General features: G+C 36.6%; 2 protein-coding genes across 2 annotated transcripts in view; one reads left to right on the plus strand and one right to left on the minus strand.

The window, feature by feature from the left end:
- LOC141829518 (AP2-like ethylene-responsive transcription factor SMOS1) overlaps window positions 1–2,973 on the plus strand; it is a 15,210-nt gene extending 12,237 nt beyond the window's left edge. The window contains exons 8-9 of the mRNA XM_074717010.1: window positions 2,018–2,571; window positions 2,669–2,973. Coding sequence (XP_074573111.1) covers window positions 2,018–2,571; window positions 2,669–2,722 — 608 coding nt within the window. The 3' untranslated portion in view covers window positions 2,723–2,973. The remainder of the gene's footprint in view (window positions 1–2,017; window positions 2,572–2,668) is intronic.
- Window positions 2,974–4,295: 1,322 nt separating this feature from the next.
- Window positions 4,296–13,091, minus strand: part of LOC141829508 (alpha-N-acetylglucosaminidase) — a 38,579-nt gene continuing 29,783 nt past the window's right edge. Inside the window, exons 12-19 of the mRNA XM_074717000.1 lie at window positions 12,273–12,382; window positions 12,066–12,168; window positions 10,515–10,613; window positions 9,197–9,307; window positions 5,379–5,626; window positions 4,972–5,209; window positions 4,819–4,897; window positions 4,296–4,727 (exon numbers count right to left, since the gene is read on the minus strand). Coding sequence (XP_074573101.1) covers window positions 4,492–4,727; window positions 4,819–4,897; window positions 4,972–5,209; window positions 5,379–5,626; window positions 9,197–9,307; window positions 10,515–10,613; window positions 12,066–12,168; window positions 12,273–12,382 — 1,224 coding nt within the window. The 3' untranslated portion in view covers window positions 4,296–4,491. The remainder of the gene's footprint in view (window positions 4,728–4,818; window positions 4,898–4,971; window positions 5,210–5,378; window positions 5,627–9,196; window positions 9,308–10,514; window positions 10,614–12,065; window positions 12,169–12,272; window positions 12,383–13,091) is intronic.

Genomic DNA, 13,091 nt, shown 5'->3' on the forward strand with positions numbered 1-13,091 from the left:
TCCTCTGTGCTTGGCCCTTGATTGTGTTTTGAATTGAGAAGCCTATGAATGCTTAGATTGAGATCTAATAATAGAAAATATATCTTGAAAATTGCATCATCATCATCTTCTTCCTCAGCAACATCTCCTTTGACTTGTTCCTCTTCAATCTATTAAGAAATTGACATAGCCGTGGTGGATATTTTATCTCATCACATAAATGATCTTAAACTTCTATAGTATTCACTAACACATCCAATCATCCTTATTTTGGATGAGGACAAATGGTTGCTAAATTCTTGTTCTTCCTTTGCTTTTGTTGTCACTCATGATTAGAGATCCATGTTGTAGTAAACATAAGTCATCTTCTCTAAGCGACAATAAGAGAGGCAATTCCACACTTCTATATGAATGTGTGAGAGACTTGACCAATTTCTTTAGTCACTTGAAGATGTCATCTGCAAGTGAATTTGCATTGCAATTTTCTTCAGATGTAGAATGAATCTCTAGATTATAATCACCAATTCAAGTATGAGATAAAATAACAAGAACATTATAGTAGTCTTCCAGACGAGTATATCAATTTTGTATATATTTTTATATTTATTTGCTCCCAATTTATATTTATTTGGCACCACAATATGGAACTCCAAAAGAGGCAAACACCCCTAAGAACAATCAGCCTTTGCTAAGAGTTTAGATAACTAATTCTCCATTTATTTGAAGTTTTGATATTACATTTTCAAGAGCTAGTAGGAAATCTTCATTTTTTTGCTAGACTATATATCGATATTAGTATGCAGGATTAAGATAGCATTAAACATTGATCCACATGGTTGCTAGTTTTGTAACTTGTTGCTTTAAAATTTTAATTTAATTTTCTAATTGTTATAGGCTTATGTTTGATGGAAAACAAGCTAAGTGGAAGAAGAGTAAAGGATTAACATTCATTTAAACTCATCTTGTGTGCCAAGAGGTGCAGAGTGTTTGGAGGTATGGCAATATTTCAGTATTGAGATGAGATCACTATGTGAACCTTCATTTCCTTCTGAAGCATGGGAATGCTGGAGGAACTTTTACATTCAGCAGTTAAAATATCTATAAAGATGAGTCAGTAAGGAGTTTGAGATAACTGAACCAGGTGCTACTGCACCAAGGTAAGTGCTGTGGTCGTTTCTGCAAATAGTACTAGTGTTGAGCAAAGGTGAGAAGTATGGTAAAGTCTGGAAGTTAGTCAGTCTCACCACCAAGGGAAAGCATGTCGTATGGAAGCACATGCAGTATTAACCCTTAAATTAGTTCTGCAACTGTGGAACAAATATCTATAAAACATGGAACTCCTTGAGCTAATCTTCCTTGGTTTCAAAGATTTTCCAAAAAAGCACAACAGAACTACAATAGGGTAAAACCCTGAATTAGCTGAAGAAAGTTTTGAATAATTTCAAAACACGAACATGATTGGAGGGAGACAAAACCCTTGATCTACAAAACTGTAATCAAGTTAATTTCCTTTTTTCAGTTGTTAGGTAATTTAGATAGGGTAAAAATTGCATGCTCTTGTTATGGTTTCATCTATAGGTCATGAGTAATGCTTGTTGCAAGGTTTACCCTACTGAAGCTAGAAAGGTTACCTGTTTGTTGGGTGTGTCACTCAGTCTTAATCTAAGGAAATGCCAAGAATTATTAGGCTATTATCGAATGTAACCTTATTCTTCATAATACTGAGCCTCATTTCAATCATGCAATTGTAGATGCTCGTACGTATTCAGGTGATTTTCAGGAATAAATTAAGAGAAACTTCCTTTTCAATTATTACCACCCAACAATTATTTAACTTGAAGTGATTGTTTCTAATCTCAGACAGCCTGCCAATAGCCGGTGGGAAGCATCTTTGGGACCAATGCAAGGAAATGATTATTTCAGCAACTGTAGTAAGTCCACAGGTGAATTTCATTGTAAACGGAAAAAAGGAATATTGTCAAAATTGAATTTCAATGAATGGACATAATGATTTTCAACTTGATTACTCCCATATAAGGTACAAGTAGTGACACAACTACAGACGCACGATATTCTGGTATTGCTGGAATGGAACGGAAGATAGATTTGACAAGTTACATAAGGTGGTGGATGCCAAAGAAGGTTCGCCAAGCAGAGTCAGCTTCCACAGAAGATGTTGCTTGGGAATTGAAAATGTTAGAGTGCTCAGCGCAACCAACCGAACCACATAAGCTTCCTTCTCTTGGTTATCCTCATAAGGGAAAATCCTCGCCACCAAGCTTATCTGCATGTAATATCTTGTCCCAGTCTGATTCCTTCAAGAGTTTCCTGGAGAAGTCATTGAACTCAGCAGATAGCAAGGATGATCCTTCACAATTAAAAATGGATCAACAGACTCTTCCTCTGTTCTCCAATTGTGGGCTTGGCATATCTGGAGTGAGCTTAGCATTTGATGATTTACCTATGCCTAGAACAGCATACCAAATGTCTCTTCTTTCAGCACCTCTAAGGACTAACTATTCTGTCGATACAGTCAGTGAACCTCTATGGACGAGTCTTGCACCACCGTCTGGACAATCCATGGAGACAACAGTTCTGCCTTCATCTTTGCTTCCATCTTTTGGTATTTAAAAGTCTGTGCCCGCTTTGGCCTGATATTTAGTTCCTTTTTTTCGTTTGTGTATTGCAGTTTAGGAAGAAGGAAACAGATAGTACAGCATACACATACAAATGCCAAGAATGACACCAAAGGATATCAAATTTTTGTAATTGGTACCAAAATCTTGAAATGTTGCATGTCGTGGGTGGTGACGCTCAGTTAATTTGATTGAGGACTAAACTTGCTTTGGCGACTGTGCTATTGCTTCTGGTAGGCAAATTATGAAACAGCAATCCTGATTCGTTCTGTTGCTTCAAAGGAGATTTTCGGGTGTCAGTAGTAGACATGGAAGGATCTGAATCTTTCTAAGGGTTATGTATACTGGGAATAAGCTATCAGAGCCATGGACACTGGAATAAGCTATCAGAGCCAGAGCCATGAGACATTTGTTTACATAGTGAGATGTAAAATGGGCATCACATCTGATGATTCATTTCCTTTATTTTATAATTATTATAATTAAAAATTTAGTCCTATGTTTGGATCTTATGCAAGTAATTATTCTCTTTTCTACTGGATAATTGTGCTTGTATTCCAATTCTGTTTCACACGTATGGGTTGCCTCAGCCTTGTTACCCATAAAATGATTCATTTGTCCCCTTGTCTAAAGCAGAAGAAACATTAATGAACCATCTGTGCTCCCACTAATCCTTGCTTCATTTCTTGAGTAGTGTTTGAAGCTACTCGTAGCCCTTGCCCTTGCCCTTGCCCTTGCCTTTGCCCTGGTTAATGGCTACCTTGTATAATCATATTGTCAATATGGGCCAGACAATTTACAGATCATATCTAACACATTGAAATTTACAGATCCTTGTGTTGAAATCTTGGTGAAAAACAAGTGAATTAGGAATGTATTCATCACCCCACCAGTGTGATCGAGGAGAGAATGAAGAATTAAATTATTATCTGATTAACCGAAATTCCAAGATCTTTCCGAGATCCACCTGGAACATCGTTCCTATTGGCATGTATGAGGAAGCCGAAGATGTTTGATGTTAAATGTGGGATGCAACCACTAAGAAAGTGATCAATAGACAATGGATCATCGTTCTCTTGACCCAACTGATCGACATTATGGTGCAGGGGCAGAAGGCGATGTGATTAGACAATTAGTCATAAACTGTACAAAATATTTAGTTAATTTTAATCTGTTTTATATAATTTTATAGTGACAACATATGACTCACTTCTGCAAAAAGATAGATCCGCCACCTTAGCGGTCCCACGACCATCTGTGAGGAGGTAAATCAAGAAAGTACAGTTGATTAGGGTATTGCCTGACTTCGCCAGGATTCGAACCCTTGCCTTCTTCTGCAAGTCTGCTGCGTCGTAACCAACTCACCTATGCCCCGAGGGCCAACATATGACTCACACACAATATGACATTACACATTTACTTCTACCACCCCTAAATAACATAGATACATACATAGCTTCAACGAAGCTTCTCCTTCCATGAATTTTCTTGCATATGAACTAGTTTTCTTTTCTACCAAAAGGACATAATTTTGAAACAACCAGGTGTTGTATGTGAGGGAATTTGGTCCAATGGAATATGTTAAAATTGAAGTGCTGAAATATGGAACCATGTTGATCCTTATGATCCATTTATTGCACAATAGAATGCCCTTTATAAGACTAGCAGTAAGGCCAAACATTGGTTCAAGTTCCAAAACCAGCGATCAGTTTTCTCCACATTCCTTGCAACAATAATGCTTTAAATCTCTGCATCTTATGGTTTGATGTTAAAGCAAGACAGAAACCATTAAAGCCTTGAGTTAATGATACAACGTGCTTATTTTTGTGCATCTCAAATTTTGCAAATGCAGATAGAGGGAAGATGGACAGAGAAATCAGCCAAAATACTTTTGGAACAAGGCTTTCGCAATAGCTATCGAATCACCTACAGCTTCAGTAGAGTAAGTTTCCGTGCCAGATTGCCAATTGTTTGAGTACGATATCCAATCCTTTCTCCACTGCTCCAGGGGAAATTCACTATTTTCTTGCAAGCTTCTTCGTAGATAGCTGAAATAAGTTGAAGCTCTAGGCAGGTAATAGCTACTCAGGAGACCACCCCAGAATTTGTTGGCTGGGCATAATCCAAATAGTTGATTTGTCACAAGTTGTTTTGTCAAACAATAACAAGTTGAATCATAAACACCCACAAATTAATTATTTACCGTAGTCATGAAGTTTGCTCTGATTGGTCTCTGTGTTGTCATACCACATTGTCACTTGTGTTCTGGCATTCCATTCATGCTGACAAACCAGTTGAATTAAACTACAGAATGCAAAAGATAAAACTGCAGCTACATATTCTAAATCAAACTCACCTGTATTTTTTCTTTACTAGTTGCAGCTAGATCTTTTGCACTTTCTAACCATGTCCCAAGCAAGAAATTTTTATCAGAAGCCAGAAGCTTGTCAATGTCCTCGATGAGCTCCAGAAATTTTTGGGTGTGAAAATTCAATCCATTCACATTTCTTTTTTGATATGCAGTCCTGACGTCTAAATAAACCTCATTTGCTAGTTTTGATAAAACTTGTCTTGTCAGATCAACGAGGTCATATCTGTCACAAACAAAGATTAAGATCTACAATACAAACAACAATCTATGCATCAAAATAAATCTTCTGATTTTGTTTTTAACCAGTCCAATTCTCATAACTTGATGGCAGAAAGAGAGAAACGATAAGGATGTACGATAGGGAGAGTTAAATCAAAAAAATAAGTACTTGCCTATATGTAGCACTTTTTGTAAGATATTCTCCTGCATCAAGAAATAGCTTAAGGGCACTAATCACTTCTTCAGTTGCATACCACAAATGTGGTTGTGGTAAATTACTTTTTGTCTCCCTAAACGAAAACCTATGCTGTTTATCTTCCATAGGGTATCTTCTTGTTGATGGCACTACATCAAAAGATAAGGAACCATCTAAAATGGGCCCCAAATCTGGGAATTCAACTATGTAATCTCGGTTATGATCCTGCAGAGGCCAGAAGATTAGAGAAACTTATAGTTGACAGCCAATATAACCAAAAAGTTATTATTAACAAGGAGAGGCAACATGAATACCATTGAGTACTATGTAAGGTTATACAACTAATAATAAGAAATAGCGAGTGGGTGATCAAAAAGAAAGAAGCCTCTAGAGTCTTTCGATCCACATGTGCCCCTTACTCTATTTTTATAAGACTTATATGGGCCATCATACTTATTGGGAAAAAATGTTGGAGTCAATGTGTACAAAAGGTTAATATAGCAAAAGTGAAATACTAAGATACGTCGTTCAACGAGTTCCTTGAAACAGTGGAATATAATATTATTTGTCTCCAATAGATGATCAAATGTAAGAAAATCAATTGAGATGGTATTATATATTCCAAGGAGACCAAGTAATTTAAGATGTATATGGGTAGGTTAGTTGAGAGAATTAAATTAAAAATATATATTATTGTAAATGTAATATGGTGAGTAGCTTCAATAGATGATTAAAAATCAATTGAGATGCTATAGATATATTGAAAGGAGGTCAATAAATTTTATAGTTAACGATTTGAATCAATTAAAGTTGAATGTGTAAGAGATTTAGTTGATTTAAATTTATCAGTGAGATATTCTTCCATAGAACGTAATGGAGGAATAAAATTAGCTGACACCAAATGATTGGAACAAACATGCCTCCTTAATGAAGATGCTACAAGTTGCAACTAAAAGTTAGCAAGGACTAAATTCCTTTGAACTGTGGAATTTGAGAACCACAGAGACAAAACTAGGTTCAAATTTAGATACGATGAAATTACTAAGACATGCTGTATGCCACAAACTCTCATATTTTAGATACCAGGATCCAGTTTAGAACAGTTAAATGAGCCCACTATTTTCAAAAGTTAGACTGTCAAGTTTTCTTTAACAAAGTGACATCAACTCATAAGGTGCAGAGATAAATCTGGCACAATTACTAATGGTACAAGCACAGCTTATATTTCATTTTAAATTTCATAATTGGAACCTCTTGGATCAATGGTATACTGGGCAATTTAAAGGTCATTATACAAGTGAAGCGAGTAAATTATTCCTGTTGAACAATAAGGTAGACTTAGGTTTGTGGCATGTTTGGAGATATCAAAGGAGAAAGAATATTGAAAGCTTGTTAAATACATCAGAGGCCAAACCAAAGATAGGTCTTTATCTAATTTTATGGCCTTTTCTTATCTTTTCTCAGCATGTCATCCATTTATTTCTTCTATCCAAATGCCTTTTTTACCAGAAAGGACAAACAACTAAGATAGCATATCAAAGCAATTTACTCATATGCCTGCTCCCGTTTGGCCAATGGGTTCAGCAAGGATGCTTGGAAAAGGTTGTGATAACCGTTGAGGATGGAAACATCATTATTGCATCTAGAAGGTACCATTCACAAACATGCACAAGGTGGCATCCTTTACCATGAGCTCATAGCTATACTATCTAGTACTGATAAATGGATAGCATTAAACTATAAGATGAATTTATTCACTGTTAGCGCTTTTCAAAATAAAATGCTTTTCCAAAACGCTTCCCAGACTTGGAGATGGAAGAAAAAGAGCTCTTGGAGTTCATGAGAAACTTATACAGAAATTTTATCGTCACATCTAGTTTTTAAAGAGAGATTGAGACATTCAAGTATAGATGTACCCCATGAAGAAGTCTTGAAAAAAGGGTGAAGTGAAGGCACAATGTGCTTTGCACATGGAAAACACATGATAGCTCATGTACAAAGCACAAAAGTGGGTGGTTACATTGGATTACATAGATTGTGTGGCCATGTGCACTGTGCGACAAGTGTATATGGGTATATGTGGCTAATGAAATTTATGTGGTGCACATGAAGCAAAAAATGATGTTTTATTGATGCATGCACTTTACATCATCACAAGTCTCTGAAGCACATATTTAATTTAGTTTATTACAAAGTTGGTCTCTGCCTAAGCGGAGGATGGTTGGTTCGCCAAGTTGCGCACCTACAGTTGGTTTCAACCAAAGTGGCATGACCTGGTGCCCAGCTGATCTAGGTGAACCAATGCCTCAAACAAGTGCAATCTGGATTGTCTAAGTGATCCAATAACCCAGATCAAATTGCAGCTCGGAGAAACATATCTCATTCAAGGGGTGTGGCCAGGTCAATAAAAGACCAAGGGTTCAATTGGGTTAAGGCATTTGAATTCAATTGCGAATACAACAAGTAAACAATCTTTCTCCATCTAGCAACAACAATCTTCTTCCTCCGTGCAAATGAAATTGTTGACCAGATTGTGCACTCTCACAAGTGGATACCAGCGATTTTGTTTGAGTTGGGTGGATTGCGTGTTCTTCCTTGGCAGTGCAACCACAGAAGAGTGATCAATCTTAGCATTTATTAAAGAAAATTTCTAGAAGCCTGGTTAGGGGCAAAATAAGACTTAAGGAAAGAAAGTACGTCCATTGAGGTTGGAGATTACTACAAGTCAACAAGACATCATTCCAATCCATTGACAACCAATTTCCAGCAGAGACTCTGTTATAGCTATAGGTATATTGAAAAATGCCAGGTAAAGAAGCATATAATTTGTCTTAGATATCTTGTCTTAAAATTAAGAGTGCAACATAAATGGACAACAATGAATTAATATTTGCTCCAAGATAGATGCATTGTGGCTGATGGCCAATCACACATAGAAGCAAACAGAACAATCAGACAACCAAGAGAATCACCAAGCAGCATACTGAACGTTGTTGAGGCAGGCATGAAGCGATCACTCACAAAATTAGTATTGACAATGAGGAATAAAGATCATGAATGGGATGAAAGAAGTCTGTTGAGCCTTCATATAAAAGCAGTGTAGTAAAAAAGTTTTAATTTTTATTGTAATAACTTTGTTAACTTGAGTACTTCATTGATAGGAAGGCGGAAGCATATTTTACATGGAAAGCCTGCTAGGGCTTGTCTTTCATGTGGAGTGAGGTTTTTGCACCTGCCTTTGCAGTGTAGTTTTATATTGAACACAACTTTCCATTTGCCAAAAGAATACTTAAAATCCAAGATATTAAACATCTCAGTAACAGAAGACTTTCTGCATACCAACACTAAATAAGACTAAAAACAAAAAGAAAAATTTGCAACATAAAATGCAGTAGGAGTTGGATTGGACAGCACAATTTGCATTCAAAAAAAAAAAATTTGGGCAGACTGCTAGAGCTATCTTCTATTTTGGAGTGAGGTTTTTGTCCCTCATTTTTCAGTGTAGTTTTATAGTAATACAGCTTTCCATTTGCTAAAGAATACTTACGATCAAATATATTGGCAAAGAATACTTACAAAAAAATATATTGGACATGTTAGTAATAAAACACTTTATGCATATCGACACTAAGGTTACAAACAAAAAAGGAAATTTGCAACAAAATAGAGTAGAACTTCGATTGAACCAGACAATTTTCATTCTGAAAAAGACATACAGTAATAACTCTAATATCTGACATACATTAATATCCTTGAATTAAAAAAACTAATTGAATAGTGAAGCAAGAAGCATACTGCTATTCCATCTGTGCAATTGTAAATTGTCTGATAAAGAATAGTCCATGCAGCTTCTATTTGGGAAAATGCTTGACCATACCGTCGATAAGAATAGCTCTTCAACCAGTCCTAGTGGATCAAATTGTAAATTTTATCAAAAATAATCTCTACCATCACAAGAGTTGTCACAAAACTATCAAGAAAATCATGGGCATATGGCTGAGATACTTCTAGATGCTAAGATACAAAAAGATAAGTCATCAAAGTTAATGTTACTCTTAGATATGGCCTGATGCTTCTGCAGCCCAACAAAGAGAGATGGCCTCAATGCCTCAGCTTGTTCTGGCAGTATAAATTTATTTATAATTATTTCACTTTGTGGGATGTTAAAGCTCATCGTATTATAGAACATCATTCTATAGCTGCCAATTTTGGTTTCTCCCTTTTATGGACAATTAGGCATAATTATATAAAAACTCGAGGCTTATTTGAAATTTTCTAGATGACAAGTTGCTAATTTTTCTTGATTGCAAAGTGATGTTGGCTGGTTTTCAAATCAAGTTTATTTGGGTTAAGTCGAACTATGGAGATTTAATTAGCCAATGTTATAATTTTGGGGATTGGCTTATGTTTTAATTAGAGCCTCAAGAGAGAATTTTTCTTCTTGACACCTCAAATTCCTGATCACCAGCTGCACCATCTTCTCTGCATAACCTTCTATGGAAGTCTGAAGTACCCTCATGACATTGTCCCTGCTCAACCCTCGCTAAGATCCACTCTCATGAATCATGATAACCATTCCCTCAACCCTATCTTTATGTGCTCCTCATCAAGATCCACTCTTTCACAATAAATAAATAAATTCATGGGAAATGATGGAACCAAATAGCAATTAGATGATACTTGACTAAAAGATAAAAATGAACAAGTTCAAAAAAGATTCTTTGAAGTATATGGCATGCAAGGTTGTCCTATGGTGCCTACATAGTCCAATAAGCCCGAGGCACATAGCATGGCTTCTGCATTTCAACAGTCGTACAGAACCCTCAGTGATGCAGAAATCAAAAAGCTTATCAAAGGAAAATTTCTTATGAATTTTAATTATTAATTAACATAAAAGCATATCTTTTCCAAACAGACAAAGATTCCTCCAAGGCCAGAAATTGGTTTAATGAAACTTAATATAAGTTAAATAACATCAACCAGATAGGAGATGAATGTCGAAGATAAATAGAGCTCAAGGAATGTATCAATGAAGCTTAGTCCATCATCAACTAGTTTAGAAAATAGATCATGGATATATATTTTGAGGAAAAAGAACATGGATAAATTTTACCTTCACATCAACATTTTGACTCCTAAATGCCATCTCAGACATAAGTTCATACACAACAGGATTCTGCTCTATTCCTTCCATGCACATGCCAACCCCAACCTGTGATAATTTAAAGCAGTGTTAAGCTTGTGAAATATCCATTGTCATGAATAATCAATATAAATTTTAATAAGATGTAGCTTATGCGGCAACCAATAGATTCTAACAAATACTATACACAGATGAAAATGAATCAAGAAGATGATAGGGAAAACTAAGATGCCCCATTAAATAGCAGAAACTAAGATGCCAAACTTACATATTGCAACTTTTTACAAAGATGATATCTTTGTTCTTACTGTTAGCATATTTGGAGAATAGAAATGTGTCGCTCATATTTTGAAGTATTATGCTGAATGGGCAAGTAGTCACCTAGTGGAAGAGTTGAAGATGGCATGAACGACCAAGTACAATTGTTGACTATCATATTTGTGCAATAAAAATATCAAACAAGAATTCTATGTCTATTTGTTAATTGTCATGATCAATCAGCAGAATTGTCTACTAAGTTTCATTGAAGTCTTCTAGTTCACTGCTGTAACAAGCAAGGCATTACTGAGGATGAGGATGTAGAACTATGTAGTCCAGCTCAAGGATAGTGTTGAGAATATCAGTGTAAAATCAAGGTTTGAAATCTCGTCTGGAGTCGGGCTTTCATTCTCAGCCAGAATGAGATGTACTGGGCATGTTGGGTGCCCTGGCCGATGGTTGTGTTGGACATTAGAAGAGGAGGAACGAGTGGAGTAGAAGGGGGCAGAGCAGATTGTGGGAGCTTTGTAGATGCGTTGAGGTTTTTGTTCCACCTCACCTCACCTCAATTGTCTTCAACGTGAGTTGCAGAAGTTTTGTTGACTCGCGTTGCCTCAATTGTGGATCACTGACCACGTTGCGTTGCCTTAATCAACTTTATAGTGAGCCATGGAAGCTTCATTAACCCATGTAGAGTCAGCAAAATCAGTTCAGCAAGCAGAGAAGTGGAAAAGTGTGGGTCCTAGAAGCTTCATAGATGCACTAGGGTTTTATTCCCTCGCCTTACCACAATCATCCTTGGTGTGAGCTGCGGAATCTTTGTTGATGCGTCACCTTGACCACTAATCACATTGTGCAGCTCAAACTTCTTCAATGTGAATTGTGAAAGCTTCGCTGACTTGTGTCTCCCTAATCAAGTTGCAAATTCAGTTCAATGCTTCTTGTGATGAATAATTTGGAGCTTTTGGCGGAATACACTGATGAAGGATATGCAGTTCGGAGGATCGAAGATTCTTGCAACGAAGGCAACCACTAAGTTTTGCTTGTCCACTTAGGTATTAGAGGTTTAGGAGCTTCTCACATGCTAGTCGGCAGGCATAACAAAATATTTCACCCGTGTCAATTGACACATCTCAAGATTTTAATCATTGGTGTCATGTCACTTCCAAGAGTAATTTTCCATTTCACCAAGGTATAACAACCACCTCAACACTTACTGTAACAAATGTCTTAGTATGTCTCTTGCTAGTAAATGTATCATACCATTGTGGAGTTCTCGCTGAGTCGAGCATCATTTGGCCCAGATGAAATTGTGTCTAGTACACCATACATTTCCAAATTTCCACCAAAGTTATGCAGCATGCACCTGATAAAATGAATTGAGCTTCACATAAGAATAGCATTTACACATGCCATGTCTGGTCAGACTAGCTAAAAAAATGCATATCCAAGACAAGAAAGAGAATATACCAGACATATGGAACCCCATAGAATTGAGAAGATTGTATCCATATCGGTTTGACTTCAGCAAACAAGTCGAGAACTATCATCTTTCCAATAGGAACGGAATGAAGAAGTGCCTAGAAAGCAATAGATAGATCTAAAGTCCATAAGCACCATTTGAATTTAAATAAATCTAGCAAATACATAATAACTTCCAACTAGTAGTTATAAGAAGGAAACCACTAATAAACAATTCATGTTTCTGATAGCAGAAAATTTACAAAAGAACTAGATTGCATAATATTATGACAAGTTCACAATCAAAGTTTGAAAATTGATCAATTGCTGAAAAGGCACTAATGTCAAGTCATTCAAGTAGTTGGTCTGTAGATAAAGGACATCCCGATGCATGAAGTTCCCTCCGGTGCGGGGTCCTACGGAAGGGTCGACCACATTGGATTTATGGTAGGCAGTCTTATCTTACATTTTGCAAGAGGATGTATCCACGACTTGAACCCGTGACTTCAAGGTCACATGGTTACAAAGTTTACCATTGCACCAAGGCTCTCCTTTCTAGTTGGTTTGTAGATATTGCAAATATACTCCCCATACTCCACTAAAAGATTTTTTCCCCTTCATAGCAACTACTATAACACTAGTTAACCCAAAAGTTAGACATCCGTGTGGCAGACTAGAGAATTGACCTGGTTACTTTTCATGCATGACTCGATCAAGTACATACCTGCATATTAAACAACCAAAGAATACTCCTCAATGCAGGGTGTTCTGACTTGTCATTAAGGAAGATGGTTGTGGATCAAGCAGGAACGCTCTTCAGCAGGAGTG

The sequence above is a fragment of the Curcuma longa genome, chromosome 1 (assembly GCF_044706935.1).
Source record: "Curcuma longa cultivar G26 ecotype Majalengka, Jawa Barat chromosome 1, ITB_CL_G26_1.1, whole genome shotgun sequence".
NCBI classification, from domain to species: domain Eukaryota; kingdom Viridiplantae; phylum Streptophyta; class Magnoliopsida; order Zingiberales; family Zingiberaceae; genus Curcuma; species Curcuma longa.